The sequence below is a fragment of the Lissotriton helveticus genome, chromosome 3_2, assembly GCF_964261635.1.
Source record: "Lissotriton helveticus chromosome 3_2, aLisHel1.1, whole genome shotgun sequence".
Taxonomy (NCBI): domain Eukaryota; kingdom Metazoa; phylum Chordata; class Amphibia; order Caudata; family Salamandridae; genus Lissotriton; species Lissotriton helveticus.
Genome location: NC_136062.1, coordinates 47,478,805 through 47,492,463, shown reverse-complemented (window position 1 = coordinate 47,492,463; position 13,659 = coordinate 47,478,805). Strand labels below are relative to the sequence as shown.

Below are 13,659 nucleotides of genomic sequence, written 5' to 3'. Positions count from 1 at the left end.
TGACATTAAAGAGCTGCATGGAAACTGCATGGTTATAACGTTATGTTTTTCCCCACTCTTATTTCCAGAATTTTGCTAAAAAGGGTTTTGTTTGAGTAGCAATAAAAAATCTTACTTCTAAAGACAACCCCAACCACTGTGGAACATTTTATATCTTGAGTTTGTGTTTCTTCGAACCACTCCTAAAATATACAGAATTCTAGTACATGTGATTCCTATGCTTGTGATTCCTATGCTTTGTAATTCTCATTGATTTATGTAACACTTCCTATAGACTGATTTACATATGTTTGATATTGTCTCTGTGTAATGTGCGTGTGATGTAAAGTTTTCTGGCACCCTACACTGTTATAAGTATCTCTATAAAACAAATTAAATTCATGCGAATGGTGCTATGGGATATAGGGGGCACTGTTGGAAGGTGAGGGAATCCATGGAGGAGGTCCTTGGGCAGGGGGGCACCAAAAAAGATTGTTGCACTGGGCGCCACAAGTGCTAAGGCTGGCCCTGGTCCAGCTCTCCATTCCGCATCCAGCCAACGGTTTTGGTATATTACAAAATGTCATGAAAGACTGTAGGTGTGTCCCAAAGAGTTCAAATGTGCGTGCCACAGACACATTAAGGTGTGTATAGAAATGAAAGTTTACAAATATTGCCCTTGCCCTATGTGCCTATCTGTTTCCTTCTCTGGGGTAGTTTATCATCGAACTTGGGGTTGAGAGCCCAGAGAACTGATTCTAAGTCCAGTGTCAGCCTACGTCTGCGGATACCCACCAAGAAACTTGCATCCACATCTACCTCAGCAAACTTGTACAGGTACCCTTTTGACTTTGTGAGGTCCGGGTCTAACCTCCAATTCATAGTAATTTGACATTAAGCAAGTGCCAAGTTCACAAATTGTGTGTTGGATCTAGCAGCTTCAGGTGTAGGCAGAAGTCCCCGCAAGCATGTCTTAGGCATCATCAGGTCTTCTTTCCATGTTCATTTATTGAGACAACTTGTAACATCATCCCAGCACCTGTTCAAGAACCACATGACCAAACCATATTGCTGAATGCCACCCCGTCATGGCTGCACCAAGTGCAAGCAAGGGACTTTTCCGGATAGATAACTTGTAGGCATTGAGGCATTGAATGGGTCAGGGTAACATAACCACACTGTATAAACTTGAAGCTGGCATCTGATGAGATCCACAGCATCTGTTGCAAGACTCGGCAACATTCAGACTCTGTGAGTTCCTCACCCAAATCATCCTTTCGTTTAGTCCTCAAGCACGCCAAGGTTTTTAATCTGGTAGCCCTAATGGCTTTGTATGCCAGTGTGATGAAGTGGCGACCATACACCAGCACCCACAATACCTGCATTAGGGTATCCACCAGCAGCTCTATCCCATCAATCCCCCATGGAAGTGTAGATAGTGCCACATATATCATAGACCCTGATTTACCTGTCCAGGACATACTAATGAATATTCGTAGGGGACAGCTCATTTTGGAAATAGGAACATTCAAAGAATGCCCGAGGGCTGAAACCACCCTCCACACTCCCAGCCCTCCCCATCTAACGAGAGATATATGGTGCTCTCAGCTACACTCCTCCTGGCTGCCCTCAAACTAGTTATCCTTGGTGCAGTGCCGGCCAACCGGCACTGTGCCCAGCAGGCACTCTTAATGAGACACTGTCTCTGAATGTAATCAAATAGTAGTTCAGTATAAATCAAATGCTGTACTCAAAATCCATTGGTTAGTACCCAAAAAAATAATGTCTTTATTTTTCAAATATTCATTTCATTATCTCCGTTTTTTTGATTCAGGAATGCACTTCAAATGATCAATTGATAGGTAAACATAAATATCGCTCCCTCATTTGATGCAATCTCAAATTGCGATGTCTGTATCCGTATGCATTTCGGGACTCGTGCCCTTCAGCAGGGGACAATCGTGCAATCTGTAAGTGAAAGGATATCTATTGTAGTGTGCTGGTACAGGGGTGGTATGTCTTCCACTGTTAACATTTACACGTGGTGTGTGCAAACATAAAATGATAATGTGAGTCAAACACCGGTGAAATGTGCAAAAAAATGAAGTGTCTAAACGGTGAAAATAAAAAGGAACAGGTTTCAATGAGGTTAAAAACAGGGTGCACGGCCTGGAAATGCGTTGTGACAGCGCGAGTGTCGCTAGATCAAAGTGATTAATGACGATATTCTGGCAGAGTGTTCAACAATGAGTGGTTCCAGTTACGATAAACGGATGGTGAAAGGAGAAACTCATGTGTTCAAAACCTTAAACCCAGATAGCGCCTGAAGCCGAGCGCGTCTACATTTAATCTACATACGGATAGTTTAACCAAATATAAGTGAATCGGATGGACGAGGAGTCTTACCGCATGGCGGTTGATAATGAAGTTGAACCTCCGGTAAACCTTAGTCCTCACGGAACAAACGAGTTGTTGTGTGGTGCCTAAGCGCCTGGCTCTGGGGTGTTTACAAGGTTCAAGGACCGCGAACACGGACTCGTGAGTGTGGCGGCCATCTTATAATGGTGTGGTGTATTATTACGACTGGTGTTGTGCAGACATGTTTAATGTGTAAGGCGAAAGATTGTGTAAAAATAAATATGGAAATAAAAGATGTTGTGGATGTGTGAACGACAATGGGCGTTCTGAATGTTCTGAATATAAAAAACATTGAGGTAGTGAGGAATCAATTACAGTTCGATAAATGAAAAAATGGTAGTGATGAGTATCGTTGCTGCTCAATGTCTAGATCCACTGTGGTTACAGAGGACCGACATGTAACTCAAGGTTGAAGCAATACATAATGTAGATTCACAAACAAACATTCCACATAGCATAGAGTTGGTAGTGAGTCTCTAAAAAACTGATATAAGAATATATATAATCAATGGTATCATGAACAAAAAATATATAATGGTGGAAAATTACAAGATTACAAAAAACAACTGTATTCCATCCGGTCATTCAAGCCTTTTGGCTGACAAGCGTCCAATTTTTTTATCCAAACAATTTCAAGTTGCAGTAGTTTCTTCCTATTGTCAATACCCTGTCTGAGCGGGACAACCTCCAAGACACGAAATCTGATCTGGCTGATGTTATGATTGTTGGTAATAATATGTGCAGCAAGTGGTGATTTCGTGATTTTGTTTCTGATAGTACTTTTATGTTCTGTAATGCGAGTCTTTATATTTCTCTCTGTTTTCCCTATGTACGGTAGGCCGCACGGACATTTAAATAGGTAGACCAAATTTTTGGAATCACACGTGGCATTGGTAAATAATTTGATGGTCTTTCCTGATGTGGGATTGCTCAATGAATCACCTTGTATTACATTGTGGCAGTGACTACAGTTTAAGCATGGTTTAGTTCCTGTGTATCTTGTACCGGTAGCTCTGGGTGTCGTTTCCAACATGTCGTTGAGGTTTTTGGATCTCTGATAAGCAAAAAGTGGCATCTGGTTGAAAATCCCATTAAAATCAGGTTTGCATTGAATCATTTGCCAATTCTTTAAGATTATTTTCTTAATCTGTAAGCTTTTGGATGAAAATTTTGAGACAAAGACGGGTCTGTCGGTTGACTGTTGTCTGTTTTGGGTGGACAACAAGGTTTGGCGATTGATACTGTCAGCCCTTTCTCTGGCGGAGCATAAGACTTGAGTGGGGTCATTTCTGTCTTTAAACTTGGCAATCAGATTTTGCTCGTTAGTTTGAAATGTTTCTGGTTGTGAACAGATGCTTTCAATCCTCAATAATTGTGAGTAGGGTAAGTGTTTCTTCAGGGGAAGAGGGTGGCAACTGTCGTAATGCAATGAATTGTTTCTGTCTGTGGATTTGATGTGTAGATCAGTCTCTATTATCTATATCTCAGTCTCCTCGTCCATCCGATTCACTTATATTTGGTTAAACTATCCGTATGTAGGTTAAACGTAGACGCGCTCGGCTTCAGGTGCTATCTGGGTTTAAGGTTTTGGACACATGAGTTTCTCCTTTCACCATCCGTTTATCGTAACTGGAACCACTCATTGTTGAACACTCTGCCAGAATATAGTCATTAATCATTTTGATCTAGCGACACTCGCGCTGTCACAACGTATTTCCAGCCCGTGCACCCCTTTTTTAGCCTTACTGAAACCTGTCCCTTTTTATTTTCACCGTTTAGACACACTTCATCTTGTTTAAATTTTCACGTTTCACCGCTGTTTGACTCACATTATCATTTTATGTTTGCACACACCACGTGTAAATGTTAACAGTGGAAGACATTCCACCCCTGTACCAGCACACTACAAAAGATATCCTTTCACTTACAGATTGCACGATTATCCCCTGATGAAGGGCACGAGTCCCGAAATGCATAGGGATACAGACATCGCAATTTGAGATTGCATCAAATGAGAGAGCGATATTTATGTTCACCTATCAATTGATCATTTGAAGTGCATTCCTTAATCAAAAAAACGGAGATAATGAAATTAATATTTGAAAAATAAAAACATTACTTTTTGGAGTACTAACCAATGGATTTTGAGTACAGCATTTGATTTATATTGAACTACTATTTGATTACATTCAGAGACAGTGTCTCATTAGGAGTGCCTGCTGGGCACAGTGCCGGTTGGCCGGCACTGCACCGAGGACTTTTCACAACTCAATCCCTGAGGGTCAGAGAGGATTTGAACCCGAAGGCACAGAACAGTTATCTACTGATTACATTGATAATACTTTGGTTGACTGTGTATAAAGAGGAGTGCCGCACACCACTTATTATTTCTCAAACCAATTATACCATCATTGAAGAAATTTCTTGGAAGAAATACTGCTTACGAGTGAACCAGGGCAGCAGTACCATTTTAGGAAAGGCAACCCGGCCCATCACTGACAGGGGAAGCCTGCACCAAATTCCAATTAAGGAACTGGTAGCCATCAGCCTCGGTCCAGGATCACCCAGGAGCACATCTTATTGGTCTCTGTACACTCTAACCCCAAGCTAGCTGAATGTAGTAGGAGCTACTGGAAGCCAAGCAATCAGAGGTGAGGTCTGCAACGCAGAAACCCCTTCAGTCAGCATCAAGAACCACAATTTCACCATATTCGTATGGATGCCTGAGGCGCCCCAAATATGTGGAGCTCCTTAAACAACCTTGCTTCCACTTTTCATTAAAGATCTCTTCAAAGTAGGTACTGTATAAACTGGACCAGGACTGAAAAGGCATTCCTGAGACCTAATAGATGAGCAAAGAATAGCCTATTTCGAAATATTGGCCAATTCTTGCAAAAATTGGACATTTACTCATACAGACTTTCACTCTTGGAGTAAATTTAAGAGATTTTTAGATTGTTTAGAACAGAGAACTCACAGAGTATCCCTAGGGAACAGTGAAAGTTGCACTCTCCTGGAAGTAGCTCAGGATTCTTTTCTGAAGGGCAAGTCAATGAAACGCAAAAACGTTTTTGCCTAATAAATGTAAATGTATTCATGAGTAAATGAGCTGAGTCCAAGTTTGGAAGAAACATGTGTCGGCTGAATCATCTGTATCTTATATGATTGTATCAACTATATTCCATGTTGATCATGTTTACACTGAGTAAAGAAACGACTTACCACTTTCTATTAGTTCTGGACTATTGTTTTAAAAAGGAGCAATCAAGGACTATATGCTACTGTATGGTTGGAATGAAACTTATTAGGGTGCCATATTAATATCTTGTCTTTTTAGAGGTGCAAGAGTACTCCAATATTTATTTGTATTATAAATGTATATGTTATTACGAAAGGGCTGACAGCACCTTTATTCAGTTTTGGGGGGAACCCCTGTTCTCTCTCATGTTTTATGTGTTGCATTAATTTAGGGTCATTAGTTGAAGTGATAAGGCAGAACCGGAATTTCGGGCTCAGAGTTGTAGGGTTCATACTCCTTACATGTACACTGAGAACATGTTGACTTTCATTACTAGTCGACGTATAACTGCTCTAGAATTGAATTTTTGGGCGCCATTTATCAAAATTGTTATTAGTCACAATACAAGACTGATAAAATAAATAAAATAAAATAATGTACTTTCCAGATATTGCCTTGGTAGTATGCTTGGACTATAAACCTCTAGGAGGCAATGAAAAATAATTGTATGTGGATAAAAACACTGCCAAACACTGTGGATGAGTTCAGCGCACATCAAAGCATTGACATCTCATGTATCTTGCACCTAATGCAGGTCATCCACTTAGGGTGACCAGAAGTCCCGATTTTCCCCGGACGGTCGAGGTTTTTCAGGAAGTGTCCCGGTGTCCTAACACTTTCCTCCAAACTGAATAAATGTCCCAGTTTTTGGATTGTGGCTGGGATGAAAACAGAAATGTACCGGTTTTTGAGTAGTGGCTGAGTTGAGCAGACCCACTGGTGTTGAAAAGATGTGCGCATGCTCATTTCTCACTACTGGAGAAGTTACAAAGTGACGTCACTCCAGATGAGGTTATTGTGGGAAGGGAAATCTTTTAAAGAGAGACACTTTCTCTCTGGATTTCCCTTCTCTTTCTACAATGCAGCAAGAATGTCATTACGCCAGCCAGCGGGGCAACAGCGTGTCCGAACCGCCAGCGTGACCCTGTGCTGCTCACTGGAGTCAGAGGTCACTGCCTGCACCAAGATCCAGCCAGCCACCAGTGTACACAGTCGTCCTACTTCTATGTCTATAACCTGTCCCGGTTTTGTGTTTTGGGAATCTGTCACCCTACATCTACTGAATCCATCTGCACCAGATTACATATGATTACTTGGGTGGAATTCACCTTGAAGTGAGCTCACAATTTTATTTGACTCACTTCTTCTGCTGGGAAGGGGGAGGGGCGTTCACAAGATGGATCCTGGGAGTCTGCTTAGGATTTCGGACTTCCTGGGAGAATCAGTGATTCTGGATCTGATTCCCCCGACAATTCCTCATTTCCCTGGGTTTCAAAGGGTGAGTGAACACCTGATTAAACGCTTGAGAATTCAGATGTGGCTGGTAACTATGGTCACTGCATCCTTTGTATTCAAAAGCTCCCTTGTAATAAGGGCCGAGGCATCCATCTGGCTGCCTCGATGTTCAGTTATTTAAAGGTGATGATGATGACTCAAATGATACTTATGAATTACTTCTATAAAAGCAAGAAATGGAAAGTAGATACTTTGAATCTCTAATATAATGCATTAAAAAAGACACCTAAATCTGTCATTATATTTGTCATGTGAGATGTATGAAAAACAATAAACAATAATGTGCGAATAAACAAGCCGAAAACCATTCAATCACAAATCTATAGCGAAAAAATCTGTTAAACTTCCATCTACCACCTACAATTCTGTTCTATGCAGTTGTACAGTTGCAATGTTACCTAAAAAACAAACAAGTACAGACACCATGAATAAATTCAATGCAGAGCATGAAAAATATCACCCAATGCACCCACAATAAAAAAAAATGGAAACGTGTTAGGGAATTTGCATATAAACCTGAACAGGGACACTCGCACAAAGCTGGGTGCCTTATATTATTCCACATAGATGAACAGAGTGTTTTGAAAGGTCTTACCGTCACATTTTTGTGAAACTTCATTAAACTTGTGTCCAGCTGGGCACTTGCATTCAAAGGATCCAACAGTATTAATGCAATTTCCTCCTTGACACATCCCCGGGATGGCTTGGCACTCATCCACATCTGTCATAATCAAAGAATGCAACAACAGTCACGTCGTTTGGCGAATACAATCATATGTGACCTTCACACAGAAATAAATCACATTACATTTCATTTTAAACATAATCCTCAGATTAGCCAGTGTCTTTATTTCCTTTATGATCCATTATATAATTTAAAATCGCATGATAAAGCTTAATTAGATTATTACTCATGTGTTATGTTTATTCACGTTATTTCACCACTGCCTTGTATCACTGTCACACAATGCAATAGCAGTAATTGTACATTACACATGTCCATGAAATAACTGAATTGTGTTAGAAAACCATGCAACAAGTAAACAAACAAGTGCAGAAGGTTTTGAGAGCATGTCGCCTATAGGTAGCACATCCCACGGACAACAAACCAATGATTACTTGACCGTGACATGTCCCAGTCAACATAGTCAAGATGAAAAGTTTGTAGACCTGCTGATGGTTCAATAAAGGTTTCAGTGTGTAGTAAATTCTTTTGATAGGTTAGACTTAGTGCTTATTTTGAGCCAGTGGTTCTTCTTGCTAACACCGTGCGTGGATCCCCATGTTGAAAACAGTGCTGTGTTTTAATGAGAGAAAACAGTGTGGCAGTGGCCCACTGTTTACTAGGCCATGAGTAATTCCTTTTGTCATGTTCTGTATCGGAGTAGTTGTCAGAGTGGGGGCGAGGAGGGCTACAAAACATTGAAAAGTCCATCTCACTCCCCATTTTTAATTAATTATCAGACTGTGGATACCTTTCCACTTTTTGGGAAACCTGGCTGCGTACAAGAATGTTGGAAATCATGTATATGAATATATTGGGTGACTGAACATTAGTGCAAATTTCTACTTGCTAATTTTGTTGCCAATTTTATAGATTCATTACAATAACCTATGTTTGTCATTCTGGAGGAGGCAGCATTAAAAAGGCCATTGCTACTGGGTGCTGTTTGTTAGAACATGTTAATCAGAGGGACAGAGGCGGGTACATCGAGCTCAGCTCTATAGCTCCTTATTACAGCTAGCAATCCACTTTACACCTCATGGACCGGATTCACAGACAGCGTTTAATTTGTGCCTGCTCCTGGCAGTACTGCCACCCATTTATGAGGACAGAGAATTTTTCCTCATCATAAGACTTTGACCCAGAGCAAGAGAGAGAAAGTCACAAAAGAGAGATGGAAGGAGAAATAGAAAGATAAGACAACAGAGACATAGGTAGAAAGTAGGTAAGAAAAAAAACCTACAATAAAGATATAAAGAGGAAGGAAGTGCAGGGAGTGGAACAAAGAGGCAGGAATGGGACTCAAGACTAAGCAGCCTTCATATTAGGTAGCTGGGACTAGGTAGCTATGGAGGCAGTCTTCTGAGAAAAACATTGGGTATCTGCCATAATATATTTATTTCTTTACAAACTAAGTACAGCTGATGAAGTAGCTTTAAAATAGGCTAACTAAATCATTTACAATGGACTAGGGTATGACGGTGGCTGGATTCTGCTTGTGGGGCTAGATGTCTACTACATAAGTAGTAGATTTGTGTAGATGATGGGGAGAGAGAAACATGATAGTGCTTTCATTTTATCACTATTTCCACAGTCAAAGTGTGTCAGAGCAGGCATAGCATATTAACAGATCTGCTTGACAACAATACTAACTACTACTTACACACCCAATGAAATTAGGGTTCTCATATTTGTCTGCCCGTCTCTGATATTTCTTTTCATTCACTCAGGAGCCCCCACGGATCCCTGTCCGCCGTACATTTTCCACAGAGCAGTCGCCACCATAGCTCCTGAGCTACAATGCACCATCAATGCCACCTTCGAATCACGCACATTCCCCAACGACTGGAAACGTGCAGAAGTCAAGCCCCTCTCATAAAGCCCTTCGCAGACCCATCGGACCTCAAAAACTAAAGACCCATCTCTCTCCTCCCCTTTGTGGCTAAATTCACTGAGAATTTCGTCAACAGCCAGCTCACGAACTTCATCGAAGTCAACTCCATCCTCGACTCTTCCGAGTCTGAATTCCGCAGCAACCAGAGCACAGAGATCGCCCTCCTCACCGCCACAGTCTACATCCGCACTCTGCTCGACCAGGGACACACTGAGACCCTCATCTTACTTGACCTAACTGCAGCTTTCTAAACCATCTTCCACCGCACTCTCACCGCCAGACTCTACAACGCTGGCATACAGGGAACTGCCCTCGACTGGATCCGCTCTTTCCTCACCGGCCAAACCCAGAGAATCAGATCTTCCTCTTCGAACCCACAGAAATCAACTTCAGAGTACCCTAAGGATCCTCACTCAGCCCCACGCTCTTCAACATCTACATGGCACCCCTCTCCGCCATCATCAGACAACATGGGCTCAGCATAGTATCCTATGCTGAGGACACTCAGCTCATCCTCTCCCTCACAAGGCAACCCGACATCACAAGACTCAGCTTCCAGGAAGGAATGAAAGACGTCGCATCCTGGATGAGCAGCAGCTGTCTGAAGCTCAACTCAAGGAAGACAGAAGTCCTCGGACCCACCCCCCCAACATGGGACAACACCTGGTGGCCCTCCGCTCTTGGCAGTCCCCCTACTCCCACAGACCACGCCCGCAAACTTGGCATTGTACTCAACTCCTCCCTCACCATGACCCAACAGATCAATGCCGTCTCCTCCTCGTGCTACAACACCCTCCACATCCTTCGCAAGACCTTCAAGTGGATCCTTGCCGAATCCAGAAAGCCTGTCACCCACGCACTCATAACTAGCAGACTGTACTACGAAATTGCCCTCTATGCCGGAATCAACAGATTCCCGCTCCGGAAACTCCAGACCATCCAGAACACCGCTGCCAAGTTCGTCTTCAGCCTCCCACAACCTGAACACATCACACAGCACCTACAACACCTCCACTGGCTCCCCGTCGAGAAGAGAGTAACCTTCAAGCTACTCACTCACGCCTACAAATCCCTCCAAAACACCAGACCCCAATACCTCAATGAAAGTGTCTCTTTTCACACACCCTAGAGAAACCTCCGCTCCACCAACCTTGCCATGGCCGAAAACCTGCACATACGCAGAGCCCGTACAGGTGGAAGAGCCTACTCCTATATCAAAGCAAAGACCTGGAATGATCTTCCTCTCAACATCCCCCACTCTGCACACCTTCAGCAAGAGCCTCAAGACGTGGCTCTTAGGCTGAATCAGAGCTGCGCGACCCCCCTAGCCTCACCCGCGCCTTGAGACCCTCATGGGTGAGTAGTGCGCTTCAAAAATCCCGGATTGGTTGATTGATTTTCACTGGGTAATAAGGAAACATTTGATGCCCACTGTTGTTGCTGTATTTGACATCGCATGCACTAACTGGAGTCAGCACAAGAGAGCAGACATCCCCTTTTCAAACACATTCTAAAACAGGAAATAGACTTTCAAAGTGGCCTCCATTTAACTGCTTCAAACATTTTCCCTGTCATTAGTCACGATCTGCACATTACCTTATTTCAAATTGAAACTAGGGATGCCTCTTACATGGCATGAAGAACTATACATGCAATCACTCCAGCAGCAAGGAGATAGCAGCGAATCTACAATGCCTGTTCGCTGATTGCATGGGGTGTATTACCACTTATTGGGGAACAGCCCCGTTTGTGCCTCTCGTTATTCAGGCATGCGCAGTTAGATATGGACACTACAATCCATGACATAGGAACGCTGGCAGCAAAATGTCTCCCTCCCCTGTCAAGAAGGATCTGGGAACTTCCTAGAGATAAGCTGATGACGACTGTAGTTCACGGAGGGAATTGATGCAATTCGTGGCATAATCCGTGGGAATACTTGGCTTTGTAGATGTTGTAAGATTTAGTGCATCAAGGCCTAGTTATTAAATTGTCCCAAAGGAGATGCTGTATGAATGACAAAGTGTACTGTCAGCATTTCTTTTCTCTCTTTTATGAAATTTTGTATTGTGTAATGTTTTAATTGTATTGCATTTTATGTAAACTGTGTCCTTTTAAAAAAAAAATAAGATTGTGTCACATACAATTTGTGACTTTTAAAGATTCGAAAATTGAATAGAAATGTTTTAAATGAAAGTAGAATTTGTGATACATTTGGAGTGGTAGAACCAATATTCCTTAAGACTATAGAAGGGTGTTGAATATATGTGAAGGAACTATTGTGTAATGTAAAGGTCTGTTGTACTATTGTACTATTTGTACTATTGAACTATTTGTCCTAATCTTAGACTACGGGATAGTGTATTTATAACTAACTGAATAGTATCCCAGTCCCTTGGTGTTGAAAGGGGTCTCTCTCTATCTTTATATATGTTTCCATAATACATACATCATCACTAGAGTCAAGAGTCAAGCCAGAGCTAATATCACAATTGTTCACCTGAGCACTTTCACCCTTAGGTCCCAGCTGATGGCTCCTCACACAATCTAACAGGATGCTCATCCTCTATGCAAAGGCTTTGCACCACTGTCATGGTGTAAACCATCTAGTGGTCAGCAAAATAATGTGTTTAGGGATCTCAAATGGGCCACTTACTGTTAAAACCTGTTGGTCATTCTCTTGACTTGATGCAGAACTCAAGATTTTATGAATCTCAAACATTAGTTAAACATTACTCAAATACCTGTTAGCAACACGTTACACAAATAGCTTTGCCGACCTGTTAGTTTTTTTAACAATTTCCAAATTAACCCAGGTTTCTAAGCAGTTGAGTTACACAGTCTATCCGCAACGGCAACCCTTTGTGGAAGACAACACCCTCTGTCCTGTTCTAACATTCAGTCTTGGCAAACCAAGAGTGCTAGTTGGTGGTTCTTATTTTCTGAGATGTTTCTGCGACTTTCAGAATTATAAAACTATGTCACACCCCTTAACATACTAGGCCAGATTGGGCTATGAGGTCTGTGTTATGCAGGGACCTCCTGCTCTCTAGAAACCTATACACAAGAAGGGAAAGGCAACAGGCTGTCTTTATCTATGCCTCCAGTATACTCTGCATCCACCAGGACTCTCCAACGCTGCTCCAATTTAGAAAAGAGTTGGACAAATGCAACTTTCAAGAACACAATCTCTAGATTCAGAAACAGTCCACTTTCAGCCTTAGACCTCAGCCAGCCCTCCATCCACACATTCCCACTGTGTCTTTGTCTTGGATCCTATACGGCGCTCTGCTGCCTTTCAGCTAGGATTGCCCTATACAAATACCACATACATAATAAATCCATGCACACATACATACACGCCTTTAGACTTGCTCCTTTTCAATTGCAGATTTGAAGCTAACTTGAGGGTTCTCACATGGCTCAGTTTTCCACATTTATCTACTTTCACATAGAACAAACATCTACCCCTTTAGGTGAACATGTTGTAATAATGTAGATGAAATTCAGATGATGGTGAAATCATTTTCATGAGTACAGTCAGATGACTGTGGTTGGGATGCAATTAAGGAACGTACAACACAGACAACGTCTTGGTTTTCAAGAATACCTTTATGCAAAAGCTCTTATCTAGTTAAGGCGTTACCCACTGTGAACATCTTGTTGTGTTCCACTGTCTTTCAATAGCACATGGGTTAGAGGAATAAAGCATGTTACGCTAAAATGCAATCTAAAGACAATGACAAGATATGGCAATCTTGGTGCATCTATAAGCAAGATGCAGACTTAAAAATATTTAAGAACAGTATTATGTAACAGCAGAATTACAGGAGATCAGTGGGGTCAAACGCATTGTAAACTATACCCCTCCTCGTTTCTGCCAAAACTGCAGTATAGTTCTATTGGAAGATGTAGGGATAGATTGCCAAAATCACCCCTTGTGAAAGATGTTACTGTGGGGCAAAGAGTACCCAAAAGTTGTTCGAAATAAAAGTGATATATAGGGAAGCATGTAGGACATGCAAGACTCACTGAAAACCTGTGATCAACATT

General features: G+C 41.9%; 1 protein-coding gene across 2 annotated transcripts in view; it reads right to left on the bottom strand.

The window, feature by feature from the left end:
* FBN1 (fibrillin 1) overlaps window positions 1-13,659 on the bottom strand; it is a 713,526-nt gene that overhangs the window by 299,660 nt on the left and 400,207 nt on the right. For both annotated transcript variants that reach the window (XM_078684805.1, XM_078684806.1), the window contains exon 7: window positions 7,587-7,712. In XM_078684805.1, the coding sequence (XP_078540931.1) occupies window positions 7,587-7,712 (126 nt within the window). The remainder of the gene's footprint in view (window positions 1-7,586; window positions 7,713-13,659) is intronic.